The 26,564-nt window shown below is 50.5% G+C and overlaps 2 protein-coding genes across 7 annotated transcripts in view; one reads left to right on the forward strand and one right to left on the reverse strand.

Annotated features, from left to right (window-relative positions):
• Nucleotides 1–549: 549 nt before the first annotated feature.
• On the reverse strand, nucleotides 550–5,270 carry IL2RG (interleukin 2 receptor subunit gamma). Of its 2 annotated transcripts, none has more exons than XM_086619618.1 (8): nucleotides 5,138–5,270; nucleotides 3,191–3,281; nucleotides 2,765–2,949; nucleotides 2,464–2,606; nucleotides 2,198–2,354; nucleotides 1,630–1,732; nucleotides 1,474–1,558; nucleotides 550–1,370 (listed from the first exon to the last, which is right to left on the reverse strand). In XM_086619618.1, exons 1-8 carry the CDS (start codon nucleotides 5,247–5,249, stop codon nucleotides 1,167–1,169), a joined length of 1,080 nt encoding a protein of 359 aa, XP_086475744.1. In that variant the 5' UTR covers nucleotides 5,250–5,270; the 3' UTR covers nucleotides 550–1,166. The 2 variants fall into 2 exon arrangements, with proteins under 2 accessions (XP_086475744.1, XP_009977413.2); XM_009979111.2 differs by having other exon boundaries at nucleotides 1,630–1,738; nucleotides 2,192–2,354.
• A 1,231-nt stretch (nucleotides 5,271–6,501) lies between these two features.
• MED12 (mediator complex subunit 12) overlaps nucleotides 6,502–26,564 on the forward strand; it is a 42,916-nt gene continuing 22,853 nt past the window's right edge. For all 5 annotated transcript variants that reach the window (XM_086619389.1, XM_086619391.1, XM_086619387.1 and 2 more), the window contains exons 1-20: nucleotides 6,502–6,600; nucleotides 6,990–7,094; nucleotides 7,911–8,102; nucleotides 9,858–10,017; nucleotides 11,298–11,473; nucleotides 11,757–11,867; nucleotides 12,425–12,679; nucleotides 14,863–15,009; nucleotides 15,301–15,400; nucleotides 15,837–15,973; nucleotides 16,791–16,922; nucleotides 17,327–17,453; nucleotides 18,104–18,333; nucleotides 18,772–18,852; nucleotides 19,765–19,938; nucleotides 20,217–20,361; nucleotides 21,283–21,401; nucleotides 21,552–21,695; nucleotides 22,490–22,653; nucleotides 22,911–23,042. In XM_086619389.1, the coding sequence (XP_086475515.1) occupies nucleotides 6,502–6,600; nucleotides 6,990–7,094; nucleotides 7,911–8,102; nucleotides 9,858–10,017; nucleotides 11,298–11,473; nucleotides 11,757–11,867; nucleotides 12,425–12,679; nucleotides 14,863–15,009; nucleotides 15,301–15,400; nucleotides 15,837–15,973; nucleotides 16,791–16,922; nucleotides 17,327–17,453; nucleotides 18,104–18,333; nucleotides 18,772–18,852; nucleotides 19,765–19,938; nucleotides 20,217–20,361; nucleotides 21,283–21,401; nucleotides 21,552–21,695; nucleotides 22,490–22,653; nucleotides 22,911–23,042 (2,930 nt within the window). The remainder of the gene's footprint in view (nucleotides 6,601–6,989; nucleotides 7,095–7,910; nucleotides 8,103–9,857; nucleotides 10,018–11,297; nucleotides 11,474–11,756; nucleotides 11,868–12,424; nucleotides 12,680–14,862; nucleotides 15,010–15,300; nucleotides 15,401–15,836; nucleotides 15,974–16,790; nucleotides 16,923–17,326; nucleotides 17,454–18,103; nucleotides 18,334–18,771; nucleotides 18,853–19,764; nucleotides 19,939–20,216; nucleotides 20,362–21,282; nucleotides 21,402–21,551; nucleotides 21,696–22,489; nucleotides 22,654–22,910; nucleotides 23,043–26,564) is intronic.

The following is a 26,564-nucleotide window of genomic DNA, read 5'->3' on the forward strand; positions in this document are numbered from 1 at the left end:
GCCAGAAAGCTCTGGTCATCTGCAGGGAGAGCGCGGCGGCTGAGGGCAGCAGGCAGCCCTGGCAGTGGCTGCAGGGCCCAGAGGCCGAGCCTGCCGCCTGGCGAGGCCACAGCACGTCCCCCTCCGTGGGATGGCCAGGAGAGGGGACACCCCGTGCTTGATGCAGATGAACACGCTGCCACTGTGAGCCTGGGATGGTGCTGTGGGCACCAGTGGGGGCTGGACACTGCCCTGCCGTGTTTCTGAGGTCAGAGGGGGACGGGGCACGGGGCTCCGATGACGCTTCCCTCAGACCATGTGAGACGAGTTGAGCCCCAGTGCAGCAGAGCTTTATTGAAGCAGGAAACCCGGGGTGCGGGTGCAGGAGCAGTGAGGCCCTGGGCGGACAGCTGGGCTCGCCCCGTGCCCCGAGGGCAGCAGTCCTCGGGGCCAGGGGTGACATAGTGCCTTGGACCCTCTGGCCCTTGGCGCTCCCTAGCCCTGGTGTCCCCGTCAGCATGGCGGCGGCTCCTGCCTGCTCAGATGCAGCTGGACTTGGCATCAGCTAGAGCCAGGCCCCTGAGCCACTGCCGTGCTGGGACATGTCCCTGGATGTGCTTGCAGGACCCTCGGAGTAAGGAGGGGGGGCATGGTGAGCCCCTAGCAGCTCCAATGCGCCCAGCGCAGGGGCCCACTGGAGAGCTGTGTGGGAGCCCGTCAGCCCTCCCATGGCTCTGCTCTACTGTGGTGACCCCACAAGGGATCCTGCACGTGGCAGGGCTTGTGATGGGATGTCACCTTGCCCTCCTGGACACCCCAAGGACAGGGCAGGTGCTGGCACACCGTGCAGTATGCCCAGTGTGCTGCAAGACACCCAGTGCATCACCTAGAGCACCCAGTGCAACAAATAGTGCACCTAGGCTGCTACACACTGCACCCAGTACACTGTGCGGTGCACCCAGTACAGTGTGCAAGGCATCCAGTACACCGTGCTCACCTAGAGCCCTGTGGCGCAGCACAGCCGCCGTGGCGGGGCGGGGGCTGAATGTGGCCACGACAGGGAGCAGGGCTGGGGGACCCGGGCATTTGGTGGAGGCAGGGTGGGAGCAGGGAGTGAGGCCTGCTGGGTGGCAAGGTATCAGGCAGTGGGGTGCGGAGCATGTGGAGTGCAGGGGTGCAGGAGTGCATCACACTCCCACGTAGGTGCTCTTGTAGGGGCTGTGCTCACAGGGGGCAGCCAGGGCCGTGGGCATCAGCGACAGCAGGTGGTTGCTGCTTTCCCAGAGATGCTCGTAGCTCTCCTTGGGTGGCAGCTCGCTCACATAGCAGATGTTCTCGCTGTAGTTGGGCTTGAAACTCTCCACGATGTCTTTGGGGACTCCAGCCCATTCCTGCAGGGAGCAGAGCCCAGTGAGAGAAGCCACCACCCAGCTCAGCCCTAACCCCACAAGGCAGGGAGTGAGCCCGGCGCAGGGCTGCCTGCAGCTGCCTTACCTGGAAGTTGCCATTGTGGGTGACAAAGAGCTCGTCAAAGTTCTTGCTGGGGTTGGGGATTCGGGGCATGAGGATGACCCACACCCTGTGCGGGAGAGATGTGTTAGAAGGGAAGGGCTCCAGCACCGCTGCCCCCCACCAGACCCTCACGCTCACCTTTCCATGCGCACCAGCAGGATGACAAGGACTAGCAAGAGCAGGCAGGAGGCAATGGGGATCAAGACAGTGTGGATCCAGAACCAGTGCAGCTGCTCCTCCACTACACCTGGAAAGAGCCGGGCTGACACAGACCCCCAGATGGCATACTGCCACGGCAGTGGGGTGGCCACACTGGTGGCCCTTCATGGGTGGCCATGAGAGCTCGGCACTGTCCATGGCAAGCAGGAGAGTAAGGAGAAGGGGCCCGTCCCCAGGCCCTGCCACGCTGTCACCACAACTGACTGCTGACCCTGTCCTGGACCACCTGTGCCAGAGCAGCCCTCCAGGGCTAAGAACCCCTTGGAAAAAGTCAGCAGGTCTCTCTGGCAGGGGATGTTTGGCTTCCAAAAGTGCAAAGGATGCAGGGCTGCTGCTGCAGCCTGTGCCCCAGGTGCTTGGAGGGGTCTCACCCCTACAGCTGCTGCCTTGGACCAGTTTTCCACTTGCTTGGCCATCCCTCACCTGCTGAGTCTCACCATGCCCCAGCCCGTCTTGTCCCGCCTCAACCCCCAGGACCTACTCTTGCTGGTGGAGTTGTTGCCCCAGACCACAGGGACGCTCCACTCGCTCCAGAGCTGGGTGCTGCCGCAGTAGCTGTTGATCTTGCTGCGCACATAGAAGGTGTAGTACTTCTCATAGTCCACGCTGGGGAAGGAGAAGATTTCTCCTTTCACCCGTTGCTCCTGTATAGAGACATGGACCATGCAATGAGGGTCAGCACTGCTGTGGAGGCTGGTGCGTGGCTCATCCCTGGGCACAACTGCGAAGGTGTCGCTTCTGGGAAGCTCTCACCATCCAGCTGGTGTCCTTGTTGCTCTTGTACTTGACGGCATGCTCCAGGCACTGGGCTTTGGGGTACGGAGAGGTCCACGTCAGCTGCAGCTGGTTGCTGCTCATGTTGCGGATGGTCAGGTTAACGGGCGCCTCTGGTTTCACTGCAAAGCACAGATGATGCCTGGTGAGCGCCATCCCCATGCCCTGGTGGCCCCACCACCAGCCAAGATGTGATGGGGCAGCCCTGGGGACTCACAGCCCTGCTCCTGCCCCACAGAAGCCCTGCAGAGGAGACTGGGTGCCCCCCACCGCTCCATACCCAGATCCTGCAGCTCCATGCGCTTGCTGGGGATCTCCAGGGTCCTGCCGCCGAGGCTGGCATTGACGAGGACACGGAAAGGCTGGAACTGGATGATCTCACTCTGGTTGAAGTGGCAGCCAATGCTGACGCCCTGGTCCTGCAGGTAGTGCTTGCACTCCACCACGGGGGACCTGTTCTCGTACCTGTGCCGCAGCGGGTTACTGAGGCTCCCTGAGACCCTGCACACTCCAGCCCTTCCCAAGACCCTTCTCCCTAGCGCATCCCATCCCGCTTGCCCCACAGATAGAGCCTCCTCCACCCTGGGGCTCAGGGAAGAGCAGCAGGCTGATTCTGGGACCAGCGATGCTGGCAGGAGCCCCCCCATGTGGGGACCCACCAGTGGATACTCTGCTGTGGGGTTGGCCGTGAGGCAGGGGCACCTACCAGTAGTAGAGGGAGTAGTTGGCCGTCAGCATCTCTCTGCTTCCCCATGTGCAGGTCATGTACTCCTCGTTGAAGAGGACACACTCCACTCCTGCAAAGGACAGACACCACTGGGCACCGTGGTGGTGGGCGGCTGTGCCAGGACCAGGGGGTGCACTGGGGAGACATGGCACAAGCCAGGGGTCCCTGCATGTCCCTGTCAGCCTTCCTCTGTGTGAGTCAAACAAGCCCAACTCTTCCTGGTGGAGCTGCAATGCAGCCTGTCTGCAATGCCAGGCCCTCACCATCCCATTCACACGTGCTGTGCGGGTGATGCCTGGACTGCCGGCAGCCCCCCATCCTCCTCCAAAGGAGTGCTGGCCAAGCAGCTGTCCCTCCCACATCCGTACCATTGGCTCCTCTTGCTCCAGACATGCTGTTTTGCCTCGATTCCTCCATCTCCTCCCCTCAGTCACCCCTTGGCTGCTGTTTGCAGTCCCTGACACTGTGGGACAGGGCAGAAACTCCTCCTTGCCAACCTAGTTTGCTTGTGCCATGAGAAAAATTAAGGTTTTCCAGATTTGTGTCTGATGTCTCCATCCTGGCTAAACTCATCTTGCTGTTACCCTTTTGGGTGCTAGCAGCTGCCCATGTGTCCCTGTGTCTGTGTGATGTGGGCTACGCTAGGCTGTGCTTCCCACCGCAGCCCCTCCGCCACGCTGAGCCGCAGCGGTTTGATCTCTGCAGGAAACACCGTTGAGCACCCGGAGGCCAAGCAACCGCTCCAGGCACTCGCGCCTGCTCTCTGCCCCCTCCTTCCGCCACACTGTGCCAGCCCAGGTCCTGCCCACGCAGCCAGAGGCCACATCCTGGGCTGACTGGGGGCTGCAGGGCCACTGGGGCCGTGCTGGTCCCCATGCTGGGCATCGCGCCGCAGTGCGCTCTGGCAGCCGCTGCCACGGCTCACCATGCGATGAGCTCCTTCAATGGACTGTGGTGCCTTGCAGAGCCCTTGCGTGTGCCCAAACCAGCTGCTGGCAGCTGAGAGCTGTCCTGGAGGCCCCCATAAAATGGGATTTTCCCCCCTAAATATTAGGCAATGGGACACCTGGTCTCTTCTGAGGTCCAAACCCATCGGGCAGCCCTGTGGGGGCAGGAGAAAGCCAGAGCCGGGCTTTCCTGGGTTGTAACATAACACAATGGGGCAAACAGGCACTGTGCTCCAGCTGTTTCCACACGTGGAGATGGATGGCGCCTGCCCAGCAGCCTGGGAAGACCGGCGATACAGAGGGCCTGCGTTTCCATGGAAAGCTGGTGTTCTACTGACAGTCAGTCAAGGAGTGGATTCTTTCTTGGAAAACAACAGTTGGGGCAAGGGTGCTGGGTAGAAAGAGGAGCTGCTGTCCCCCGTCCCCTATCCTGTCTGTGCGCAGCACCACTGACATGACCGGGATGGAAAGGGCAGCTGGCACAGATCTGCCAGCTGCCACCCTGCTTGGCTGATGCATGGGGCTGATAGGATCTGTGCATCACATCCTGCTGCTGTCCCCCCAGCCTGCCACCCCCATGGACAGGTACCTTCCGGCGACACTGCCTGCAAGGCTGGTGGCCCCATGGCTGGCACAACTGTGGGGCCAGAAGAGCCATGAGACCAGGGGTGGTGGGGCCAGAAGAGCTACAGAGCCAGTAGCCATAGGGCCAATGGTGCCAGTGATGCTCCAGTTCCAGGGCAGGAGCAAGGACACCCAATGGGGCTCCCTGGCACAGCCTGGCTCTCCTGGTAGCCCCACTGCAAGGACCTGTGTAGGTGCCAGGGGTCCCAGGGCACATTGGCAGGTTGCGGGGCCTCTGGCACATGCCTCAACAGCTCACTGGCCCATGCAGCCCCACATCCTGTCCTCCTCACCCACCACCACCTGTGGGGCACCACAGCTTCCCGTCCCCACTTAGGCCTATGTGCCCCCTTACCTGTGGGGCTGCGGGCAGCAGCAAGGTTGGGGCTCAGCCTGCAGAGGAGGAGGATGGGCATGAGGAAAGTGCCGGGCACCGCCATGGCAGAGCAGCTGTGGGGCACGTGCATGAGCGGCCCCTGCGCACAGCCCAAGATGCAGGGCTGCTGGCTTCCGCACCCGTGCCGCTTCCTGCCCCGCAGCACCGCCCACTGGCAAGGGGCCAACCCCACACGGCGCCCCATGGGGCACTGTGATGGGTCCCATGTGTCACCATACCGGAGTGCCCTGGCTCACTCCAAAGGGGTGCCGTGGCTCGCTCCAAAGGGGTCCCATGGCTCACCATACCGGGGTGCCGCAGCTCACTCCAAAGGGGTGCCGTGGCTCGCTCCAAAGGGGTCCCATGGCTCACCATACCGGGGTGCCGCGCTCACTCCAAAGGGGTGCCGTGACTCGCTCCAAAGGGGTCCCATGGCTCACCATACCAGGGTGCCGTGGCTTACTCCAAAGGGGTGAAGTGGCTCACTCCAAAGGGGTCCCATGGCTCACCATACCAGGGTGCCGTGGCTCACTCCAAAGGGGTGCCGTGGCTCGTCATACTGCGGTGCTGTGGCTCACTCCAGAGGGGTCCCATGACTCATCCCACTGTGGCCCTGCCACCCTTCCTACCTGGGCCCCACAGCTCACCCCTCTGGGCCCCACTGCCTGCCCCACCAGAACCCCCCCAGTTCATCCTGCCCTGTTCCCATAGCTCACTCCGCCGTGCCACGGGTGCACCCCAGAAGCACGGCCAGTGTGGGATTCTCGACTCATGGTCCAGCCATGTCCTGTGCTGAGTCCCCAAGAACTGAGCAGAGCTGGGAGTCACTGGGGCAGGCCCGGGGGGCAGCTACGGGGAGACGGTCACAAAGCGGCTCATGGGGGCAGCTGTAGGGAGTTGGGGGCAGTAACGAGGTGGTCGCAGGGGTTAGTGATGGCGCCAGTGGCGGGCGGGTGGTCATGGGTGCAGCGGCGTGGTCGGGGGGCGCCGTGCCCGGGGCCGCCCGAGGGTACAGACGAACGTCGCCGCGGAAGGAGGCGGGCGGTGAGACCATGTGACCGCGGCCGGGCGCAGCGCCTCCGCAAGGGGGCGCCGCGTGCTCCCCTGCCGCCCCGTCCGGCTTCGGCACTTTCCGCCCGCTCCCGGCGCCGCTCGGCACTCTCCGCCTTTCCCGGCTCCGCCTCGGGACGCTCCGGCTCTCCTCGGCGGCTCGTGACAGCGCCGCGTCTCTCGCGCCGCCCCGGCCGCGCTCCGGCGGCCCCGGCGCAGGGCGCAGGCGCGGGCGGCCCCGGCGGTCCTTGTTGTGGCCCGGCCGCCTCTGCCCGCCCGCCGGCCGGCCCGGGATGGCGGCCTTCGGCGTCCTGAGTTACGAGCACCGCCCGCTCAAGCGCCCGCGCCTCGGCCCGCCCGACGTCTACCCGCAGGACCCCAAGCAGAAGGAGGTGCAGGGGCCGGGCGTGTGGGGGGAGCCGGGGTGCGGGGCCGGCCGCCACGGCGTCCCGGGGGTGCCCTGAGAGCCGCGGGGTGGCCCTGAGTGGGGTAGGGTGGGGTGGGGGGCCCTGCGTCCCCGCGGCGGCTGGGCTGGAGGTGCCCGGCCCGCCGGCCCCCCGGGGTGGTGGGGGGGCCCGGCGGAGGGACCTGCGGCTTCTGTGTCCCGGCGCTCGCTGGGGCGTTGCCGGGCAGCGAGGGCCGGGGGAGGCCGGCTGGGACCCGCCGGGCCCGCGCCGTTCCCTGTCGCCGCGCTGGTTCTGCCGCTGTGGCGGGGACAGAGGCGGCGGGCTTCTGGCGTGGGGGGGCCCTGCCGGGCCCTGCTCATCATCCTTCCCTGCAGGACGAGCTGACTGCTCTGAACGTCAAGCAAGGCTTCAATAACCAGCCGGCGGTCTCTGGCGACGAGCACGGCAGCGCCAAAAATGTCAATTTCAACCCAGCAAAGGTGAGAGGCATTGGGCGGTGTGGGGGTTTGGCAGGGCCTGGTGCCTGGGTGGGCAGGCTGCTGGGTCCCGGACAGTTCTGCGTATCATTCCTTCGCTGTGTCCAGAATCAGGAGACCCTTCCCTTTAGGATGGGTGTTTTAGGACCTAACCCTCTGTCACTGTAGAATCAAAGTTCTGCATTCTTCTGAGACTGTGTCTCACCTCTGAGAGAGCAGGTTTTTGTCTTTCTCTGTACATCTTAGGGGCATGTCTATGTCTGCAGTCTCTGTTAAATGAGCATCCAGAACTCTTTATGTTCTGCAGTTAAACCAGAATATTAGGACATGAGAAGCAGGAAACAACTTCTTGTTGGTTTAGTTGCATTATGGCTGTGATACAAGAGAAGTTCTTGAAACATCTGGCAGTTTAAACATGGAAGTTATATAGCAAGCTTCAACTCCAGTTTTCCAGTTTCCAAAATCAAGATGTTAACTTCCTGGCCTCACTGACAAGAGGACTGGTAATGATGTGGGATGGAAGGCAATCAATAAGCACAGTATATTTGTTTTTCTTGGCTGACATCTGTGTGAGAAGCTTTCTGTCTGGTTTGACAATGTAAAGATTCATGTCCGTCTTGAGTCCCTGCTTATTGTAGGAGTTGTCTAGAAGCATTCCTCTTTGCAGGTATAACAAAGGAAATTATTGTCAGGGTGTTTTTGTTTCAAAAGTTGATACTAGCGATGCTTCTGGTAGGAATGGTAAATGAGATTTTAAACATGCAGAATAGATCTTTGACCTGTGAAATGTAATTCATCTTTTTTTTTTTTTTTTTGCAGATCAGCTCAAATTTTAGCAGTATTATTGCAGAAAAGCTGCGGTGCAATACACTGCCTGACACGGGAAGACGGAAACCACAGGTGAATCAGAAGGACAACTTTTGGCTGGTGACAGCACGTTCTCAGAGTGCCATAAACAACTGGTTCACAGATCTGGCTGGAACTAAGCCCCTAACTCATCTTGCTAAGAAGGTGCGTTACAGGAGAGGCTCCCTGGCAGGGCAGAACGTTTAATCTGTGCTTGTTTCTGAAGTGTTTGTATAGTAGAAAGTTTTTACTGTTTGGAGAAGTTTCTTCTCTCTACGTTTCTTGAACCTTCTCAAGCTGAAGCTTGAGTGTATCCAGGATTTGTAGTGCACTGGCTGTAGTCATCCTTGCTCAAAGAACTGGTCCCTCATCTGTTGTTTGAATGTTGTGTTCAACCTTGCCTTTTGGCTTGTATGATGTGACTGATTTATTTTAAGCTTCAGATGTTTTTCAGAAGAGCTGCCACTGTTACCTTTGGTCTGTTGTTTAGATTAGGGCCATTCCTATTGTGGAGGACTTTTCAAGGTCTCAAAAGTCATAGTGAGAATTACTGGAAATAATCAGCTGAGTATCTTCCCACGTTTCTGTTGCAGTGACACATGTTTCTGGTTTTAAGCTGAGAAGAGTATGTGTATTATAGCTTGGTCTCAGCCAGGCTGGAGCATTTCTGTACCCTGGTGTCTAGGGCTAGATGTTTCCCTGGTAGTATTGAATTCTGTAGAGTAGGAAAGAAGAAAGGTCTTACTCTGCCATTTTATCAGGCAAGGGGAGCTGACTCTATGTTGGGGTGGGCCCGTAAACAAGGAACTTGGGAATCTAGTATGCATTGTGGAAAAACGTAACTCTCAGTTGCAAAATGGTAGCAGAGCGTGTAATTTAGAAGCTGGAGTTCTTCTGGTCCTTGGTGTTCTGAGTCACTCTTGGGGGAAAAGAAAGTCATCGGATTTTACCAGAATCTGTCTCTTGATAAACTTAGTCCTTGTCTCCTTCTTTGCACGTTGGCTGTTGGTTTCTTGAGGTCATTGTGCAAGCTGGAACTTTTCAAGGCCTTTCCCAGTTTCCTGCAATGGGCTCTATCAGTTTTCATGGCCTTAGACATGAAAGCAGCGACTGTCAGTAGCAAAGTAATCTGTGTCTTTGAGGCATTAGAGGATAATTGGAAAGAAAGTAAGGAACATAGCAAGTAAGCCATTGAACCGTTGGTAGTTCAGGGACTTTGAGATCTCTACTAAAGGGACTTGGGCTCTGTGAATTTGTCTTGTTCCTCTGTGAACACACACACACTTTTACTCTCCATAGTATCATGTGGAAACGAGCCCAGCAGCTGTACTTTTTCCTGTGATGTGGTGTTGCTTCCTGGTTTATCAATCTGCAGTCTGATGGTTTCACTGGTATCCTCCCATGTTGTATCTTGAATTTTGAACCTTGTATTAAGGAATTCCTTCCTACTATGCTACTCAGTTCCCAGTTTCTCACAGTCTTCTGTTGGCTCCTCATGATATTACAAGAGTTTTGTAACCACTCTGTTTTGTTTACAACTTGAGTCCTATCCTCAGTCTGTATAGTAGATACTCTGTGTTTCTCTCCCTTTTGTAATTGTGTATTTCGTCTCTGGACGATATCCTCAAAGCTGTTTGCAGCATTCAGGGCATGGATTTACAGTGATGTAATTATGTTTTCTGTCTTCTTTCAATTTGTTTTATGTCTGTTTATACTGAATGCGGCTCTGGTACTGTTGGTTTCTGACCAGAGGTGAATTCTTGCAGTGGGTTTTTTGTGATACAGAGCAATGCAATTTGCAATACCTTTTCCCTTTTTAACTTTTTTCACTGCTTGCAGCGCCTACAGCATGTGTAGTTGCTTTGGAATAGTTCTCATCTAAGTCCTTCATTGTAATTCCCCCTCTCCATTCTGTTACAGGTACCCATCTTTAGCAAGAAGGAAGAGGTTTTTGGTTATTTGGCGAAATACACTGTTCCAGTAATGAGAGCAGCCTGGCTCATCAAAATGACTTGTGCCTATTATGCTGCCATCACAGAAACCAAGGTGAAAAAGCGTCACGTCATTGACCCCTTCATTGGTAAGCGCTGTGTGTGGAGCACTGGTTTGTCCATCCCAGATGCTTCCTTCTCAGCCTGTTCTTGAATAGTAAGCAATAGTCTGGAAACACATAGAAACTTGTTTCCTGCTCATAAGGCCTAGTGCACTCATGTACACAACTATCTAAACCAACAGGGCCCACCTGTGAGAGTACACTGTTGAAAAATGCAAATACTTCCTGAGACCCCACCTCTTCTTTCTCCCTGTTAATTTCTACTATGCTATATAACCTGTTTTTTTTCCTCACCTTGCAAAGACTGTAAACATTATAATTTAGCCGTGACTGGTTAGCTTCTTCTCAAGTGAGTAAGTAGGTTTCCCAGATACTGCTGGTATGTTATTCCCTGTTTGTGTTTCCAGTTTTATTAAGCCTTACTGGATCCCATATCTAACATCCTTTGCATCCTGGCCTGCTCCAGTTTACTGCGGTCTAGGAGAGCTCCCCTGGCTGTTTTCTGGTTTGTATGGCTGCGACTACAGGACCTGACTGTATTAGCAGCTGAAGTCCGTGGATTCTTTTATTTTTCTTTTGTTTCTTCATGTTTATCTTTGGTATAAAAATTACACTGACTTCTTAGCTCTATTTCTGGAGGTCGATTTGTTAGATATATTTATTCCTTTTACTTTCCTGTTCCTTTGGGTATTTGTCCTACTGCTGAACCTGTAAGTGTTGTTTGTTTCACATTCTTGCATATTTTGCCTTTGGTTGTGCCATCTGCATTGTCCCAGAGGAGTGTAATCATGCTGTCACTTTGTGTATTGAGTCTGTCTCTTATACAGTCCGGTTTTAGTAAAAACCAATTATTTAAAAAAATCACTGATCATGGCTTTACACTGATATCTGAAGGAGATTAAGAATGAGTTCTGAAGTGTTTCTATTGTTTCTGCTGTCTGTCAGATTATTGAGGATGCTGAACCACGCTGGCCTAACACTGCTCCCTGCTGGAAAGCCTCTTCTGACTGCTGATTCTCAATAACTGCAGTTGAGGAATCTTTCTTCCCAACTTTTCTGTACAAAGTAACCCTGCCCCCAAACACAGACATTTTTCCCCTTTTTCCCTGTTTCTGTGGATACCTCATCCTTCCTACCACCCCTAGGTCACAAGCAAAGCTAATATTGCGACACTTATTTTTTTTAATTTGTCTTTCTGTCCATTTCAAATGACAGGAACTTTTTTGTGTTTCCACCTGCGCACCAGCCTGGTTGTTTCCCGCTGTTTAAAACAGTGCTCATTGCTAACCTGTTTCCTCTTTTTCCAGAATGGACGCAGATCATCACCAAGTACCTGTCAGAGCAGCTGCAGAAAATTGCAGAGTTCTATAGACAGCTCCCAGGGCAAGGCTGTGGTTCACCGTCGGGGCCAATGCCCCAAGAGGTGGAACAAGCTTTGAAGCAGTGGGACTACAATGAGAAACTAGCCATGTTCATGTTCCAGGTGAGGAACTGGAGGGGGCTGTGGGGTGGGTGCATAGCAGAGGAGGGCTAGGGGAAATGGATACAAAGTGATTTATTTTTGCAGAGTATTCTCTTCCTGGGAATAGACCGTTAGGGCTGGACGCAGTTTTAAGAACAGTAGTAGAACAGGGGTAGTACAGAACTGTGCAAACTTCTAGAAGTATTTCCACTCTTAGAAAGCAAGCAGCTGCTGCTGCTCTGCCTTTCTTTAGTGGATGTTGCTTCAGCATTTTTCCATTTGCTCTGCCTTTATCTCTGTGCAGGATGGCATGCTAGACCGGCATGAATTCCTGACATGGGTCCTTGAGTGCTTTGAGAAGATACGGTCAGGAGAAGATGAATTTCTGAAAATGCTTCTACCGCTACTGCTGCGGGTGAGAAATATGTACTTGACTTGCTTCAGAAGAATGTTGACTTCCATTGTTGTCAGTCCCCTTCCTAACTGCCTCAGGGATGATGAGCTATTTTACACTGAGAACACTAGGGAGTGTCCCTCTGAGCATCATTCTGAGCTCATGCAAGCAAACCTTTTTAGTCATGCTGTCTTCTGTTTCTTTCTCCTTTTCCCTGTTTCTTTGTCCTAGATTTGGTAATCCCTGCCCATGTCAAAGCTGTGATGGTTGGACTCATTGTGCACTGCTACATGGAAACTGCTTTTGTTTCTTTCTGTTGCAACAGATTCTAGGCAGACCTTTGAAGCCCTGGGAAGGCTGGGTGTGGGTGAAGTTTGAGGTCATTGCCACAGAGCATTTAAAGATTCTTTTTCCTGATGCTTAGTAGCCAGTGGGTGATCAATGACGCTAAGGAGCATTCTGTACAAAGGAACTGTCTCTACAAGGCAGTGTCACACAGTATACTGTTTTGGGAAGGTCACGGATTTCTCTTGTGTTGCTTGTAACAAGGATGTTTCCCCCCTCCCTCTTTCCTGCAGTACTCTGGAGAGTTTGTGCAGTCTGCATACCTGTCCAGACGCCTGGCCTACTTCTGCACCCGCCGGCTTGCTATGCAGCTGGATGGTGCTGGCGGGCACCCACCCCACATGCTGTCTGCCCAGGCAGGGAATGCTCTTCCTTCAACTCCTACCCCTCAGCCACCTGCAGGGAATGCTCCTCCTAGCCCTTTCAGCGACTTACTGCTGTGCCCCCAGCACCGGCCAGTGGTATATGGGCTCAGCTGCATCCTCCAGGTAGGTTTGAATAGTGGCTGATGATAGTGGAATCAACAGGGACAGTTTATATGGCATGCCATCACAGACAGTCTCAGTCAACAACTTCCTGAGTACAGAAATATCAAACTATGATTGTCAAAGGGTAGGTGTTTGCTGATGTGTTACAGAGCTTTTGTACCAGACATTAGTGCTGTAGCAGTGCCCTTGACTGACTTGCATGAGAAAAATGGGTTTGAATAGAGCCTTTTACTCTATTCACATGTGTCTCAGATGGCTGGGAAAGCTTTGCAGAAGAGAGAATGAGAAAGAAAGGGTTATTTCATCTTGTAGTATGTCAGTTACGGATTTTCATCTAGGAGAGGAAATTATGCCAGAAATGAGAGTGCTTTGTAATTTTGTGAGCTCTTAAAAACAAGCAACCCCTCATCAGAAAAACCCACCCCACAGAACAAAATAACTCAACAAACCAAACAACTAGCATACACAAAAAACATCCCCTCCCACTTCTTTATCGAAGAACTTTAATGTTTTCGGAAGATCAATCTCCTTGGGAGTGGCAGCAGGCTATGAAAAGGAACACCTCTAAACGCATAATCTTTGTACTTGGAATTGATTAAATCTTACCTTGCAGTAAAAGGACAAGATTTTGAAGCCTTATTGATAGATGTTTGAAGGGCAAATGCTGTTATGCCACTGTGAGACTCAGCCCATGCTGTCCTTGTGTCAGAGTGAGATAGGTGAGTTCTGATCAACGTGTGTGTTCATGGCTGTGTTTTTCTCCTTCAAGAGGAGAGCAACTAGGTCAGGTGGGTCCTTGCAGAAGGAGTGGAGATTGCCCCTTCCAGAGGGAGGAAAGGAGCACGTTAAAGCAGAGGAGATTCCAGAGAGTGCAGGATGGAGCAGGAGGTGGAGAGGAAGGGAGCACAGAACTTGAGAACCTGCAGCTCAACAGAGGAACTTGAGATCAAGGAGCCCTGACAGGATCAAGAAGCAGCCAGTCAGCTCTCAAATAGGGTAGAAGGAAAATCCTAGAGTACAGTTAGAAGTAAGGACCTGTCTCTTAAGGGCTAGAGTGCAATGCAAGGGTTATTTATAAACCCCTTTGTATTCTTATTAAGTCTGCCTTGGTCACTTTCAGCTAAAAAGATTTTGTGTTTGTGCTTTTTTCTAGTTTGTGTGATAAAATGTGTCTTTTTAAATATAAAAATCTCTTATTTGGGGAGCTTTTTTTAGGGAAAAATAAATGAGTGTATACACTTCAAAGATTTGACTGATTTGAGGTTTGAACACAGCCTGCTTAAAAAGTCCAAATTGGTTAATGATGGTCTGATTTTTTTTTTTTGAGTATGTCTCAGAAGAGCTCTTCTAACAGAAGATCTACAGATCTTCTGATCTACAGATAGTACATAAGCCTAAGGAAGAATAAGATCTAGTGGTTGGAATCTGAAGCTGGGTAAAGTCACGCTGGAAGCAGATGCATTTCTAACAGTGTACATAGTTAGACTTTGCTAAAATGTTCTCAGGATATGGATCCTTTGGTCTGAGTGTTTCGAACAGCTATGGCTGTCCACCTTAATGTCTCAGTCCTTGTGAGCCAGAAGCTGTAGGGGTGTTTCCTAGGAATCATTCAGTGAAGTTGTGTCTGAACAAGATCATAAAAGAATGAAAACACATATATAATAGTATTGTTAGTATAATCATTACTGTAGTCATACTTGTAATTATTAAATAATACTATATAATTAATTTGTGTCTGTTGACTCTTTTTTTTTTCTGACACTTTACTCTTGTTGAGGGCTGTAAGTCACTAGTGTAAACGCTGCTCCTGGACCACGGGAGTTGGATTGTGCATTGATGTTGTGAGTTGTAGAAAATAAGTTCTGTTTAGAAGAAGCAGTAAGCTCTGCAGCAACATGTTGCTGCTTTAGGATAACATGGAACATTGGTCTTGGCTTCCTAAGCATACCTAGGGCAAGAAACTCAGTGCAGCAAAAATACTAGTTTCTACTCTAGTATGGTCTTTAGCCCAAAGACTCTTTCAGAGCTTGGAACAAGAAAAAACCCAAATAGTAAATATATCTACAGAATGATGAATGTCTAGGCAGTAGGATAAAGGAGTGACTATTTCTGTAGAAAGTAATCTAAGTTAATTGTTTTGACCTTGATTTGCTCAATGATAGTGACTTCTCTGTCTGTTGCAGAGTATAATTTTGTGTTGCCCAAGTGCCCTTGTGTGGCATTACTCATTGACTGATAGCAGGATAAAGACCGGCTCTCCGCTGGACCACTTGCCTATCGCCCCATCCAACTTGCCCATGCCAGGAGGGAATTCAGCATTTACACAGCAGGTGAGCAGCCTTCAAAAAAGGAAGCTGTTGTGGTCCAGGGTAGTAGCTGTATCTTAGCTCTTTTGGGGTTTTCTTTTCATGTTGTGTGATAAGCAGAGCTGGAGCTGCACTGTCACTCCCAATGAATTAACTGCTCCCATTCCACTATAAGCCAGACAGCGATGTCCTTGGAAGACAGGCAAAGTCTAACCTTGAGTAGAATTACTGTCATGCTCTTTGTTTTCTGATAATTTTGTACGCAGGACTTCTAAGGCATCCTTTTGTATGTTTACACAAGTCCGTTGCTTTTAGGTCCGGGCAAAGCTGCGTGAAATCGAGCAACAGATAAAGGAACGTGGCCAGGCTGTGGAGGTTCGCTGGTCATTTGACAAGTGTCAGGAAACCACAGCAGGTAACTTGCTGTAGATTAAAGTTGTCTTTCCCCTGTTCCATATGTTACCCTGAGAAACTTCCTATCTGGCTATTTTCTTTGATTTTTCCTATTTGCTGCCATTGGTGTTTACTGTCAGCAGTCAAAAAACCCAAATGGCTCTTTTCTTCCAGTGCAAAATCTTGCATGGGTCCATCTCCCCAGATATAGAGGGAGTTTCTGTTACTGGAAGCTGGGATGTGTACCAGAGAACTATACTCTTGTGTATGTGCCATGTTCCCCTAACATCTGCTGTTGGCTGCTGAGAGAGTCAGGATACTAAGCTTGGTGGACCCTTGCCTGACTGGTATAGCTTTCCTTTAGGCAGTCTCCTGAGCAATGTGCTTACAGAAGCTTTTGCTCCAGAGTCTGTTTTACCAGTTGTCAAATATCCATTTCTCTTCTTTTTCTCTTCTAGGTTTCACTATTGGCCGTGTCTTGCACACTTTAGAAGTTCTGGACAGTCACAGCTTTGAAAGATCTGACTTCAGCAACTCTTTGGATTCCTTATATAACAGGATATTTGGGCTGGGTCCAACCAAAGACAGTCATGAGGTGCCTTGAGACTTTTCTACTGGGCCCTGGTCTTGGACATGGCTATGTTCTTGTTTATATTCCATGGTTACTGCCCTGTGTCTGCAGTGAACTGACTAGGTAGTGGCCTTTGGCCAAGAGATGTGATCTCCATTGAAAAGGACTTTGTGCAGCCTTAAGTTAGGGAGGTGCTAAAGTGAGGATGGGGGGGTCTGTGCTCTAGAAAGTCCACAGTAATGTGAGAATCCACACAGCTAACTGAGAGGAGTCTCCTGATGAAAGACATCGATCTAGATAGCAGATTGATGATAAAGATATGTTATGTGTCTGAGAGAAGTAAATACTAGCCTTGTCGAATTCTGGGCTAGCAGCTGCTTCCTGGGAGTCTAGGAGCTCACAGTTCAAGTTTCTCTCGGCCTAGGAGGTGACATTTATGATGTGTAGGACCATAGCACAACCAATACTGCATTGGTTCTTGGAAGTGAGCTGCAGGACTGGTAGTTTGCATACTTTGGATCACACTGTCAAGAAGCTATGTTTTGCTCTGTGCGAAGACTAGTGCTTCATAGGTGTGCTGCTCAAAGAGAGATGATTTCCAAGCAAAGACAGCCTGGAGATTTGTCAAGGGCTGGGGATCACCTCATGTCGCAAAGTGGAGTCAAAGCAGGAGAGCCCTAGCTTGACATCCATCCTCCGTGTTAGGAAGAGGGGAATGTAGGAGACTTCAGGTTGTGCTCTACTAGAACTAGACTCACTGTTATATCCAACCTGAGGCCGTAGGACGGCTCACCCCTTCTGTTTGGCTCAGGTTCTCACTATAGTGCTTGTATCTCAACAGATCACCCCAGATGACGATGCAGTGGTGGCCTTGCTGTGCGAGTGGGCTGTCAGCTATAAACGCTCTGGACGCCACAGGGCTATGGTTGTGGCCAAACTCCTGGAGAAGCGTCAAGCAGAGATAGAGGCTGAGGCAAGTAATTTTTCCTAGCGCTGGTAAAGGAGAGCAGAGGTTACCTAACTACAATTATCTACAATTATTTGCCTTTTGTTACACCAAAAGGCAAAGGCTGATCAGCACAATGCCTGTTAACACTGGTGCGCTTAATGATGGCATTTGCTCCATCTAACTCAAACTAGGTCATAAGAAGTGAGCCTGTGGGATGGTGTGTATCATTTCTTGAATACATTTGAAGACAGGTGATTGCAGTGTGGACGTACTGGCATACTTGGAGACTGAAGTAGCTTATAGAAACCTGTGTGGTGGCTTTCCTATAAGTGCAAGATAAAATTCTCTTAAAAGCTTCTTTTTTGGGGTTTATGGATAGTGAATATATCCTCTGTGACAACAGTTAGTACTTTTTTCTGTTTCTGCAGAGATGTGGGGATTCTGAAGTCGTGGATGAGAAGGGCTCCATCTCCTCGGGCTCGCTCTCAGCAGCCAGCGCTCCCGTCTTTCAAGATGTCCTTATGCAGTTCCTTGACACTCAAGCTCCTATGCTAAGTATGTAATAAGAACTGGGGGTCTCCCAGTTTCTAGCTTTCCCTCTCCTACAAACTTTGAATTTGTATGCAATTGTCTTATGCATGTAGATACCTTGGATATACCTAAATTTTCTCTCTGGCTTCCTTGTGATCCAGAGCATACCTTGGAGAGGGGAGGGAAAGCAGCCTGGAGGGCCAGATGACAGAACGATAATGCAGAAGCACTTCTGTTAACAGAGCATTGGCCAAGAATAAATGAGTATAGCCTGATCAGGAATTCAGGCTGAGAAGTAGAGGGAAGTTTCTAACTAGTCAGTGACAACGCTCTGGAATAGTCTCTCGGTGGAAGTACTGCAAACAGATTAAGGAGGACAGGATACAAGGAGGCAGGCAACAGTTTGTACACCCAGGAACGGCACTTCCAGGCTGAAGTCCTATGCCTCTGGTCTGTGAGACTAACTGGAGAGCTTTAGACTTACTTGATTGCCATCTGTTGAAACTGGGCTTTCTGATTTTAGTACCTGCTGTAATCTCAGAACTGTGTACCAGTCACTTACTGTGTTGAGATCTCTGGAAACTCTTTCTCTAGCCCTAGGTTAGGTGGCTGGTGTTGCTCAGAGTGTTGCAGAAGAACTCTAATAGCCGTGACTGACTGTGCTGTCCTTTCAGCTGATCCTGGGAAGGAAAATGAGAAGGTGGAGTTCTTTAACCTGGTGCTGCTCTTCTGTGAGCTAATCCGACACGACGTCTTCTCTCACAACATCTACATGTGCACACTCATCTCCCGGGGTGATCTTGCCATGGATTCTCATGGGCCTCGCCCACCCTCACCCTTCGATGACGCTGCTGAGGAGCATGACAGGAAAGAGACGGAAGGAAACAGTGGCATTAAGCTAGAGGTGAGAGCACAAGCACCATGGCCCTCCTGTACGTGTCCCTGTGTGCTTGTCTGTTGTTACCAGCTTTGCAGCCTCCTTCCTATTACCTGCTGGAGGATGTACCACTCACTCACTGATGTACCACTTCTTCCCCCTGTCTGTCCTTAACATTTCAGTTTCAAAAGTAGATGGCTATGTTCTAAGTGGCTGGAAAGGGCCTGCAGAATGTAAAGGGGTAGATAGGAAAGTCTTGCACTGCTCGGAGCAGAGCAGCATGTCATGAAGTACTGCATGAGGCCTGTCTATAATGTTTGCAGTTTATTAGGCCCCAACTAGCCAGGCACCGTGTTGGCATGTTACTGTCACTGTCCAACATGGACATCGAGTGCTGTAGTAAACAAATGCTCTCTTGTTCCCTGGTGCATCACTGAGATGCAAAGCTTCTCTGTCTGTTCCCAGGACACAGGTCTTTCTGAACCCATGGATATCGACCACAACTCCAGCATGCTTTTTGATGACATGGAGAAGACAGACTTTTCGGTATGTTCCTGCTTTTCTAACTGCGACTTAGTAAGTAGGTCAGTGTGTTGTAGTGGGACCAGGGACAGCAGGTGCCTTGCTCGTGTGTGAGTGCGCTCTCTCTGCTGTAGAGCCGGTACGCTGGAAGTGGCTGTGTTGTAAGGCAGCTGACACTGTAAAAGGGTTCATGTAACCTGTTTATGCAGGCTGGGTCTGTCAGAGTAGAGTGATTCCTAGTCATTCCTGGGATCTCTTATGCTCTGGCCACTGCCAGCACAGTGTTTGGACAGGGTAGGAAGTGGGCTGCTTGGAAGTGGATGGGAAATGGAAGACCATGATAGCAGCAGGAGATTGGGAGTGACCAGTTACTGTTGACAGGGGTTTTCTTGATCACCTGGGAGAAGACACAGATCTGCTGTCATTGTACTGTGTGGTTTTCAGTACTTCCTCAGTTTTACAATTCCTTCTAATATTTATGGGCATAGTTCGTGGTTGCAGAATGCTTTGAGGCACTTAGTAATAAAATAACTTGTGGTGGTTGAAAAAATTCCCGAGTACCTCCAGCCATTTCTGGTGGATGTTAGGTGCATCTGGTGGATGTTCAAGGTGCATGTTAGGCAGATGTGATGTGCAGATATGGCTTTCCCATATCTGCACATCACTTGTTCCATAGAGGTGATTGTTCCCAAAATCCTAAGTCGTCATTATTTATTTCCTATTGTTTTTAGCTCAATACAACACAGGCCAGAAGCAGAAATGGGAGTAGTGTCTTAGCACATTGCCTTAGTCATTGCCCTAAGAACTGGATATTTCTCCAACCCTTCCTATTCCTCCTCCTTTTTAGGCCTGAGGAGATGTGCCTTCCTTCAGCATTCTTCAGTGTTGCATGACCATGTTCCCCAACTACCTTTTCTTGTTCTTATATCTCCCTAGATGTTTTCTCCTCCAATGCATTGTGAATCTAAAGCCAGCCCTTCCCCTGAGAAACCAGATCCTGAAAAGGAAGCAAAACCTCTGCTGAAGGATAAGTCTGTAGAAGGAATGCTAGCATCCCTGTATGATCAACCTCGGCACATCCAGTATGCCACACACTTTCCTATTCCTCAGGTATGAGACCTGCTCGTAACCGCTCTCTTGTTGCTGCCTTGTGCTCTGATCACAAGGCTGGTGTGTTTCCCTGTGGTACTGCTGTGGGCGGGTAAGGAGCAGTCATGCTTTCCTGCACTACTGCAGGAGGTGATCCACTTAAGATGTCTCCTTGCTTACTCCCAGAGCGACTTCTGAGATGAAGCTTTCCTTTTCCTTTAAGAGATCCAGATGTGAAACAAGATTAAAGCATTCAGCCTCATAGTTGCTAATGCAGTTGCCTCTTCTTGGTGCCCTAGGAGGAGTCATGCAGTCATGAATGTAACCAACGGTTGGTAGTTCTTTTTGGGGTTGGAAAACAACGGGACGACGCTCGGCATACAATCAAGAAAATAACCAAAGACATTCTAAAAGTCTTAAACAGAAAGAGCACTGCAGAGACAGGTTAGTGGAGCTTGAGCCACTCCTTTCTGAAGTAGGAGTGTCTTTGCAGTTGGCTGGCTCCTTTTTCTGGAGTCTCACAGTGAAAGGATTTTATATAACCTGCAGTGCCTGGTAAGCTGTATCAGTCACACAGAGTCTGGAATGGTGCTCTGTTCCCAAACATACTAACCAGCAAGTAAGACAATTGGTTTCCTGCTGACAATATCTATTAATTTAACTTTTCTTCAGAAGAAGATTAAGTCGTATGAGGTTCAGAGTGAGACCCTGGCCAAAACTTTGGCTTTTCAAATTTTATTTTCCTTAGTTCTTGCATTTAGATCCTCGGACAAGAAGCAAAGAGGACTTTGCCTATGCATATTCAGCAAAGACCTTGATTAAATGTAGCGGGCTGTTATGCCTGGGGCACATTCTAAATGCACAGGATGGGAAATTTGGGTAGCTGTGTCAATCAATAGAAGGCCTCTGACTTTCATCAGCTGAGGATCTGGCTACATTTTTTTTTTTCTCTGTTAGTCTGATTCCTGAAAGGCAACTTGAAATGTGATAGATGATTCTTTAAAAGATAGGATGCTCTGACAAAGAAATTTTGAGGCTGAACATCTACAATTCAGAATGTCTGTTCTTATCAGAGAATCAGTGTACCTCTAAATTGATAGAGAAAGTATTTTCCCCCTCCAAGGAGTACCCTCACTTGGGATAGATGTTCACCCTACTGTCATTCTCAGGTTAGGAATTCTTAGCAGTTTTGAATTCAAGATGGTCCTTATCAGCTTAAGGTCTGGGACTCAGGCTTTTTGGCTATGCTGCATGATTGTGGCTGGTCTTGCTGAGGGACTGGCAGGAGCTGATGGCTGATGCCTAGTCCTCCTCTGATGAGGAAGGTAGCCTAATACTGTTTTCTGATCCTCTCAACTTTGTTAGGTGGAGAGGAAGGCCAGAAGAGAAAAAAGAGCAAGCCAGAAGCGTTCCCGACAGCTGAAGATATCTTTGCAAAGTTCCAGCACCTTTCTCACTTTGATCAACACCAAGTCACATCTCAGGTACGAAGCTTTGAAGACTGTTGTCTTTCTTGCACCCTGACTATGTCCCTTTGCATTACTGAGAGCAGCTTCCTGCAGACGAAGGGAGATGGGCCTGCTCAGAGACTTCTGCAAGGGGAGATAGTACTGTGTGTCGTCTTGCACTTGCAGGTATCTCGCAATGTCTTGGAACAGATCACCAGCTTTGCCTTGGGAATGTCATACCACCTGCCTCTGGTACAGCACGTGCAGTTCATATTCGACTTAATGGAGTATTCACTCAATATCAGTGGTCTTATTGACTTTGCCATCCAGGTAGGTGCAGTGTGCTCAAACGCTTCCTGGGGATGGGTTCATCAGCCTGAAAGGCAGCAGATTTGTGCTGCGATACTTGGGATGCTCCTGAGATCATTGGTGACCCTCTGACTTGTGTCATGGAGGTGGTCAGCTTAGGTGGTTATTGTGATGCTCCTGGGCTGCAACTGTTAGGAATATCTTGTTAGTGGCAGGTAGTCTTAGATGTTCTGTTCTGAGGCTTATTCTTCCAGAGGCTTCAGGGTTGTCTCCAAGGGACTTGCATTGCATCTCTGTTCCTGGCTGTAGCAAGGCCTTGTCCAGAGTGAGAAGGGGATCATATGTCTCTGGCAACTCGCCTGCCTCACTTCCCTGGAAGGATCCTTGACACATGGCAGCACAGGCTGCTTTCTGGATCCTGCTAAAATCTTGTTACTGTCTCTGCAGCCTGTGCCAGGTGTCTCTTGAAGCCTTACTATGGTTGCTGACTGAGTTGAGGCTGTTAGTCTTAAAAAGGAAGCCGAGTGAGATTTATGCAGGACAGGATTACCAGACAAGCTGCCTGCTACTGTATGTGGCCATATCCCAATTGACCTCTGATACCCAAGCACTGACAGCCCCTAGTACTGCCTGAGCGAGACATTGTGCCTATGTATGGGATGCCAGCTGTTCCAGGTGTATGTCTCTAGGTGGAAAGTGCCTTCCAGTCCCTTTCCTGGCATGTCCTATAGGCTGTGGGTGTGGTGTGCCTGCTCCATTTCTGACCATGCCTTATGCCTGTGGCCATTGAAGGGTTTTTCTGTCATTGGGTGCAGTTGCTGAACGAACTGAGCGTGGTGGAGGCAGAACTGCTGTTGAAATCCTCCGACCTTGTTGGCAGCTACACAACCAGCTTGTGCCTGTGCATCGTGGCTGTGCTGCGGCACTACCACTCCTGCCTTATATTGAACCAGGACCAGATGGCTCAGGTCTTCGAAGGGTAAGGGAATCTTCCCCTCACCGTGTGGAAGGAAGCATTATCTTCTAGGGGCCTGTAAGGGGCAGGGATACATCTGTGTCCTTCATAAAAGGCAGCAACGTTGTGCCTGAGGGTTCAACTCACAGAATTTGTGGAGGATGGGATATGTTACTCAGTGAGCACTGTTGCTGTGAGCTCAGGAAGATAACCTATGTAGTGAAGTTATTCCTTCAAATTTTCTTTTCATGTTGCTGCAGCATTTTTTTGTCTCTATACAGTCTGTGTGGGGTGGTGAAACATGGCATGAACCGCTCAGATGGCTCCTCAGCAGAGCGCTGTATCCTGGCCTATCTCTACGACCTGTATACCTCCTGCAGTCACCTCAAAAGTAAATTCGGGGAGCTCTTTAGGTGAGTCTGAGGCAGGTGGGATACAGTAGGTGCTGACCAGTTATAGCACCTTGACTTAAGCTTTGCTTGTGGTCTTGTTTGATGGGATTGTCCCTGAGATTCTCTAAATGGGGAACTGAAGTCTTGGGAGTAGTGCCTGTAAAACAGGCAGTAACAACCCAGTGTATAATCTTGATTCTTAGATCATCAAGTTGTTTTTGGTAAATTGCATTCAGTATAGAATCATAGAATAGTTTGGGTTGGAAGAGACCTTTAAAGGTCATGTAGTCCAACCCCTCAGCAATGAGCAGGGACATCTTCAAATAATCACGTTGCTCAGAGCCCTGTCCAACCTGACCATGAATGTTTCCAGGGTTGGGGCATCTACCACCTCTCTGGGCAACCTGTTCCAGTGTTTCACCAGCCTCATCGTAAAAAATTTTGTCCTTATATCTAGTCTAAATCTACCTGCTTTTAGTTTGAAACCATTACCACTTGTCCTGCTGCAACAGGCACTGCTAAAAAGTTTGTCCCCATCTTTCTTACAAGTCCACTTTAAGAATTGAAAGGCTGCAGTAAGGTCTCCCTGGAGCCTTCTCTTCTCCAGGCTGAACAAGCCCAACTCTCTCAGCCTGTCTTCATTGAGGACGTGTTCCAGCCCTCAGATCATTTTTGTGACCCTCCTCTGGACCTAATCCAACAGGTCCGTGTCTTTCCTGTGCTGGGTACTCCAGAGCTGGATGCAGCAGTGCAGGTGGGGTCTCACAAGAGCAGAGTAGAGGGGCAGAATGCTCTCCCTTGACCTGCTGGCCATGCTTCTTGTGATACAGCCCAGGACATGGCTGGCTTTGTGGCCTGCAAGTGCACATTGCTGGCTCATGTCTGGCTTTTCATCCACCAGTATCCCCATGTTCTTCTCCATAAGGCAGCTCTCAATACTTTCATCCCCCAGCCTGTGTTGATACCAGGGATTGCCCCAACCTATATGTGAGACCTTGCACTTAGCCTTGTTGACCCTCCTGAGGTTCACACAGGCCCACTTCTAGAGCTTAGATGACACATTCTGGTGTGTCAACTGCATGACTCAGCTTGGTGTCATCTGCAAACTTGCTGAGAGTGCACTCGATCCCACCGTCTTATGTCATTGATGAAGATATGAAATGGTACTGGTCCCAATACGGACTTTGGAGGGACACCACTTGTCACTGATCTCCATCTGGACATTGAGCCGTTGACCTCTACCCTCTGGATGCGCCCATCCAGCCAATTCTTCATCCACCAAACAATCCATCATTCAAATCCATATTTCTCCAACTTAGAGAGAAGGATGTTAAGGGGAACAGTGTCAGAGGAAATCCAGGTAGATGATATCTGTAGCTTTTCCGTTGCCCGCTGATGTAGTCACTCTGTCATAGATGGCTACTAGGTCAGTCAGGCAAGACTTGCCCTTGGTGAAGCCATGCTGGCTGTCTCGAATCACCTCCCTGTCCTCCATGTGCCTTAGCGTAGCTTTTAGGAGGATCTGTTCCATGATCTTCCCAGGCACAGAGGTGAGGCTGACAGGTGGGTAGTTCCTAGGGTCCTCCTTTCTACCCTTTTTTTAAACTGAGTGCAATGTTTCCATTTTTCCAGTCACCAGGGTCTTCATCTAATTCACCTAACATGAGTTATTACCATGTAAAATCAGCATTGTAATGTATGAGTGAACCCATGGATAACCTGGATTAGGAACTGTCTTGCTGATGGATCTCAGAACACATTTATGAAAGAAAAACTACTGAAAAGAGTGTTTCAAGATGGCTTCTTGGGATCAGTATTAAGCCCAAGGAGTTCAACATCTTCATCAGTCATCTGGCGATAAAGACACGAGGTTTGTCCCACTGAGTTTCAGTAATGGTAACTAGGTTGTAGCTTTCTAGCAGCATGGTGGCTTCCAGCTCCTCCTGTTTGTTGCCTATGCTGCATGCACTGTTGTAGAGGCACTTCAGCTGGGCTGTTGGCTGTGTCACTGCCTTAGAGGAACACACCTTAATTTGAGGTATTTCACTGGTGTTTTCCTCTTGGCTCCTATAACCTCAGGAGCCCCTGGCTTATCTCAGTAAGACTTCAAGTGTGCTCCAGTGTAGCCAACACCTCTCAGAGCAACAGGCTGAGGGCCCTTGCTAGCACCTCATTCCTCTAACCTTGCCATGTCATCCTACAGCTTGTCACGGGCAACCCTGATACTATCCCTCTGAATGTTGAAGTCTAGTTTAAAGCTCTATCAATGACCCCACTAGCTCGTGAGCAGAGACTAGCTTACTCCTTTGAGAAAGATGAATCCCATCTGATGCCACCAACCCTGGTGCCGTGTAGGCCATTCCATTATAGAAAACCCTAGAATTGTGGCACCAGCCATGGAACCATGTATTGATAGACTAGATGCATCTGTTTCTTCCAATGTTGCTGCCTGTAACCCACATGAAAGCACAGTAATGGGTAATAATCCAAGGGCCATACCAGGCTAGGAAGCTTCCCAGCTATGTCCTTAACCCAGGCACCAAGGAGGCAGCTGACTTCCCTAAGAGGAGGGTCTGTCCAGCATATTGGACCCTCTGTTCCTCTCAGAAGGGAGTTGCCTACAACTGTCTGGTCTTCCTTGTGGAGGTGGTTGTGGTACAGAAGGTAGGCCTTTCTGAGCCTGGCAACACCTCTGCTGTAAATGGACTGTCATCCACATCGTTCATTGACTGGTCTTCCACATCCAAAGCCTTGTACCTGTTGTTCAGAGGTACCTGGGAAGGCGAGGTGGGCAAGGAGGTAGTTCACCTGCCACCTTGAGTGTGGACTTGCCTCCATTCATAGAATCATAGAATGGTTAGGGCTGGAAGGGACCTTCAAAGGTCATCTAGTCCAACCCCCCTGCAAGGAACAGGGATATCTCCAACTAGATCAGGTTGCTCAGGGCCTCGTCCAACCTGGCCTTGAACGTCTCCAGGGATGGAGCATCCACCACCTCTCTGGGCAACCTGTTCCAGTGTTCTACAACTCTCATGGTAAAAAATTTTTTCCTAATATCCAACCTGAATCTACCTCCCTCAATTTTAAAACCATTACCCCTTGTCCTATCACAACAGGCCCTCCTGAACAGCCTCTCCCCATCTTTCTTGTAGGCCCCCTTTAAGTACTGGAAGACCGCTATAAGGTCACCCCGGAGCCTCCTCTTCTCCAGGCTGAACAGCCCCAACTCTTTCAGCCTGTCCTCATAGGAAAGGTGCTCCAGCCCTCTTACCATCTTCGTGGCCCTCCTCTGGACCCTCTCCAACTGGTCCATGTCCTTCTTATGTTGGGGACTCCAGAACTGGACGCAGTACTCCAAGTGAGGTCTCACGAGGGCAGAGTAGAGGGGGAGAATCACCTCCCTCGACCTACTGGCCACGCTTCTCTTGATGCAGCCCAGGACGCGGTTGGCCTTCTGGGCCGCAAGAGCACATTGCCGGCTCATATTGAGCTTCTCGTCCACCAGTACTCCCAAGTCCTTCTCCTCAGGGCTGCTCTCGATCC

This window comes from Tauraco erythrolophus, chromosome 13, assembly GCF_009769465.1.
Source record: "Tauraco erythrolophus isolate bTauEry1 chromosome 13, bTauEry1.pri, whole genome shotgun sequence".
NCBI lineage: Eukaryota > Metazoa > Chordata > Aves > Musophagiformes > Musophagidae > Tauraco > Tauraco erythrolophus.

What these genes read in the sequence shown, in the direction of transcription:
- IL2RG (XM_009979111.2), bottom strand. Translation starts at nt 5,249, where the DNA reads ATGCACGTGCCCCACAGCTGCTCTGCCATGGCGGTGCCCGGCACTTTC. An exon ending in TGCTGCCCGCAGCCCCACAG is followed by an intron (nt 3,282 to 5,137) that starts GTAAGGGGGCAC and finishes TGTCCTTTGCAG; the next exon opens with GAGTGGAGTGTGTCCTCTTC. An exon ending in AACTACTCCCTCTACTACTG is followed by an intron (nt 2,950 to 3,190) that starts GTAGGTGCCCCT and finishes GCTGCGGCACAG; the next exon opens with GTACGAGAACAGGTCCCCCG.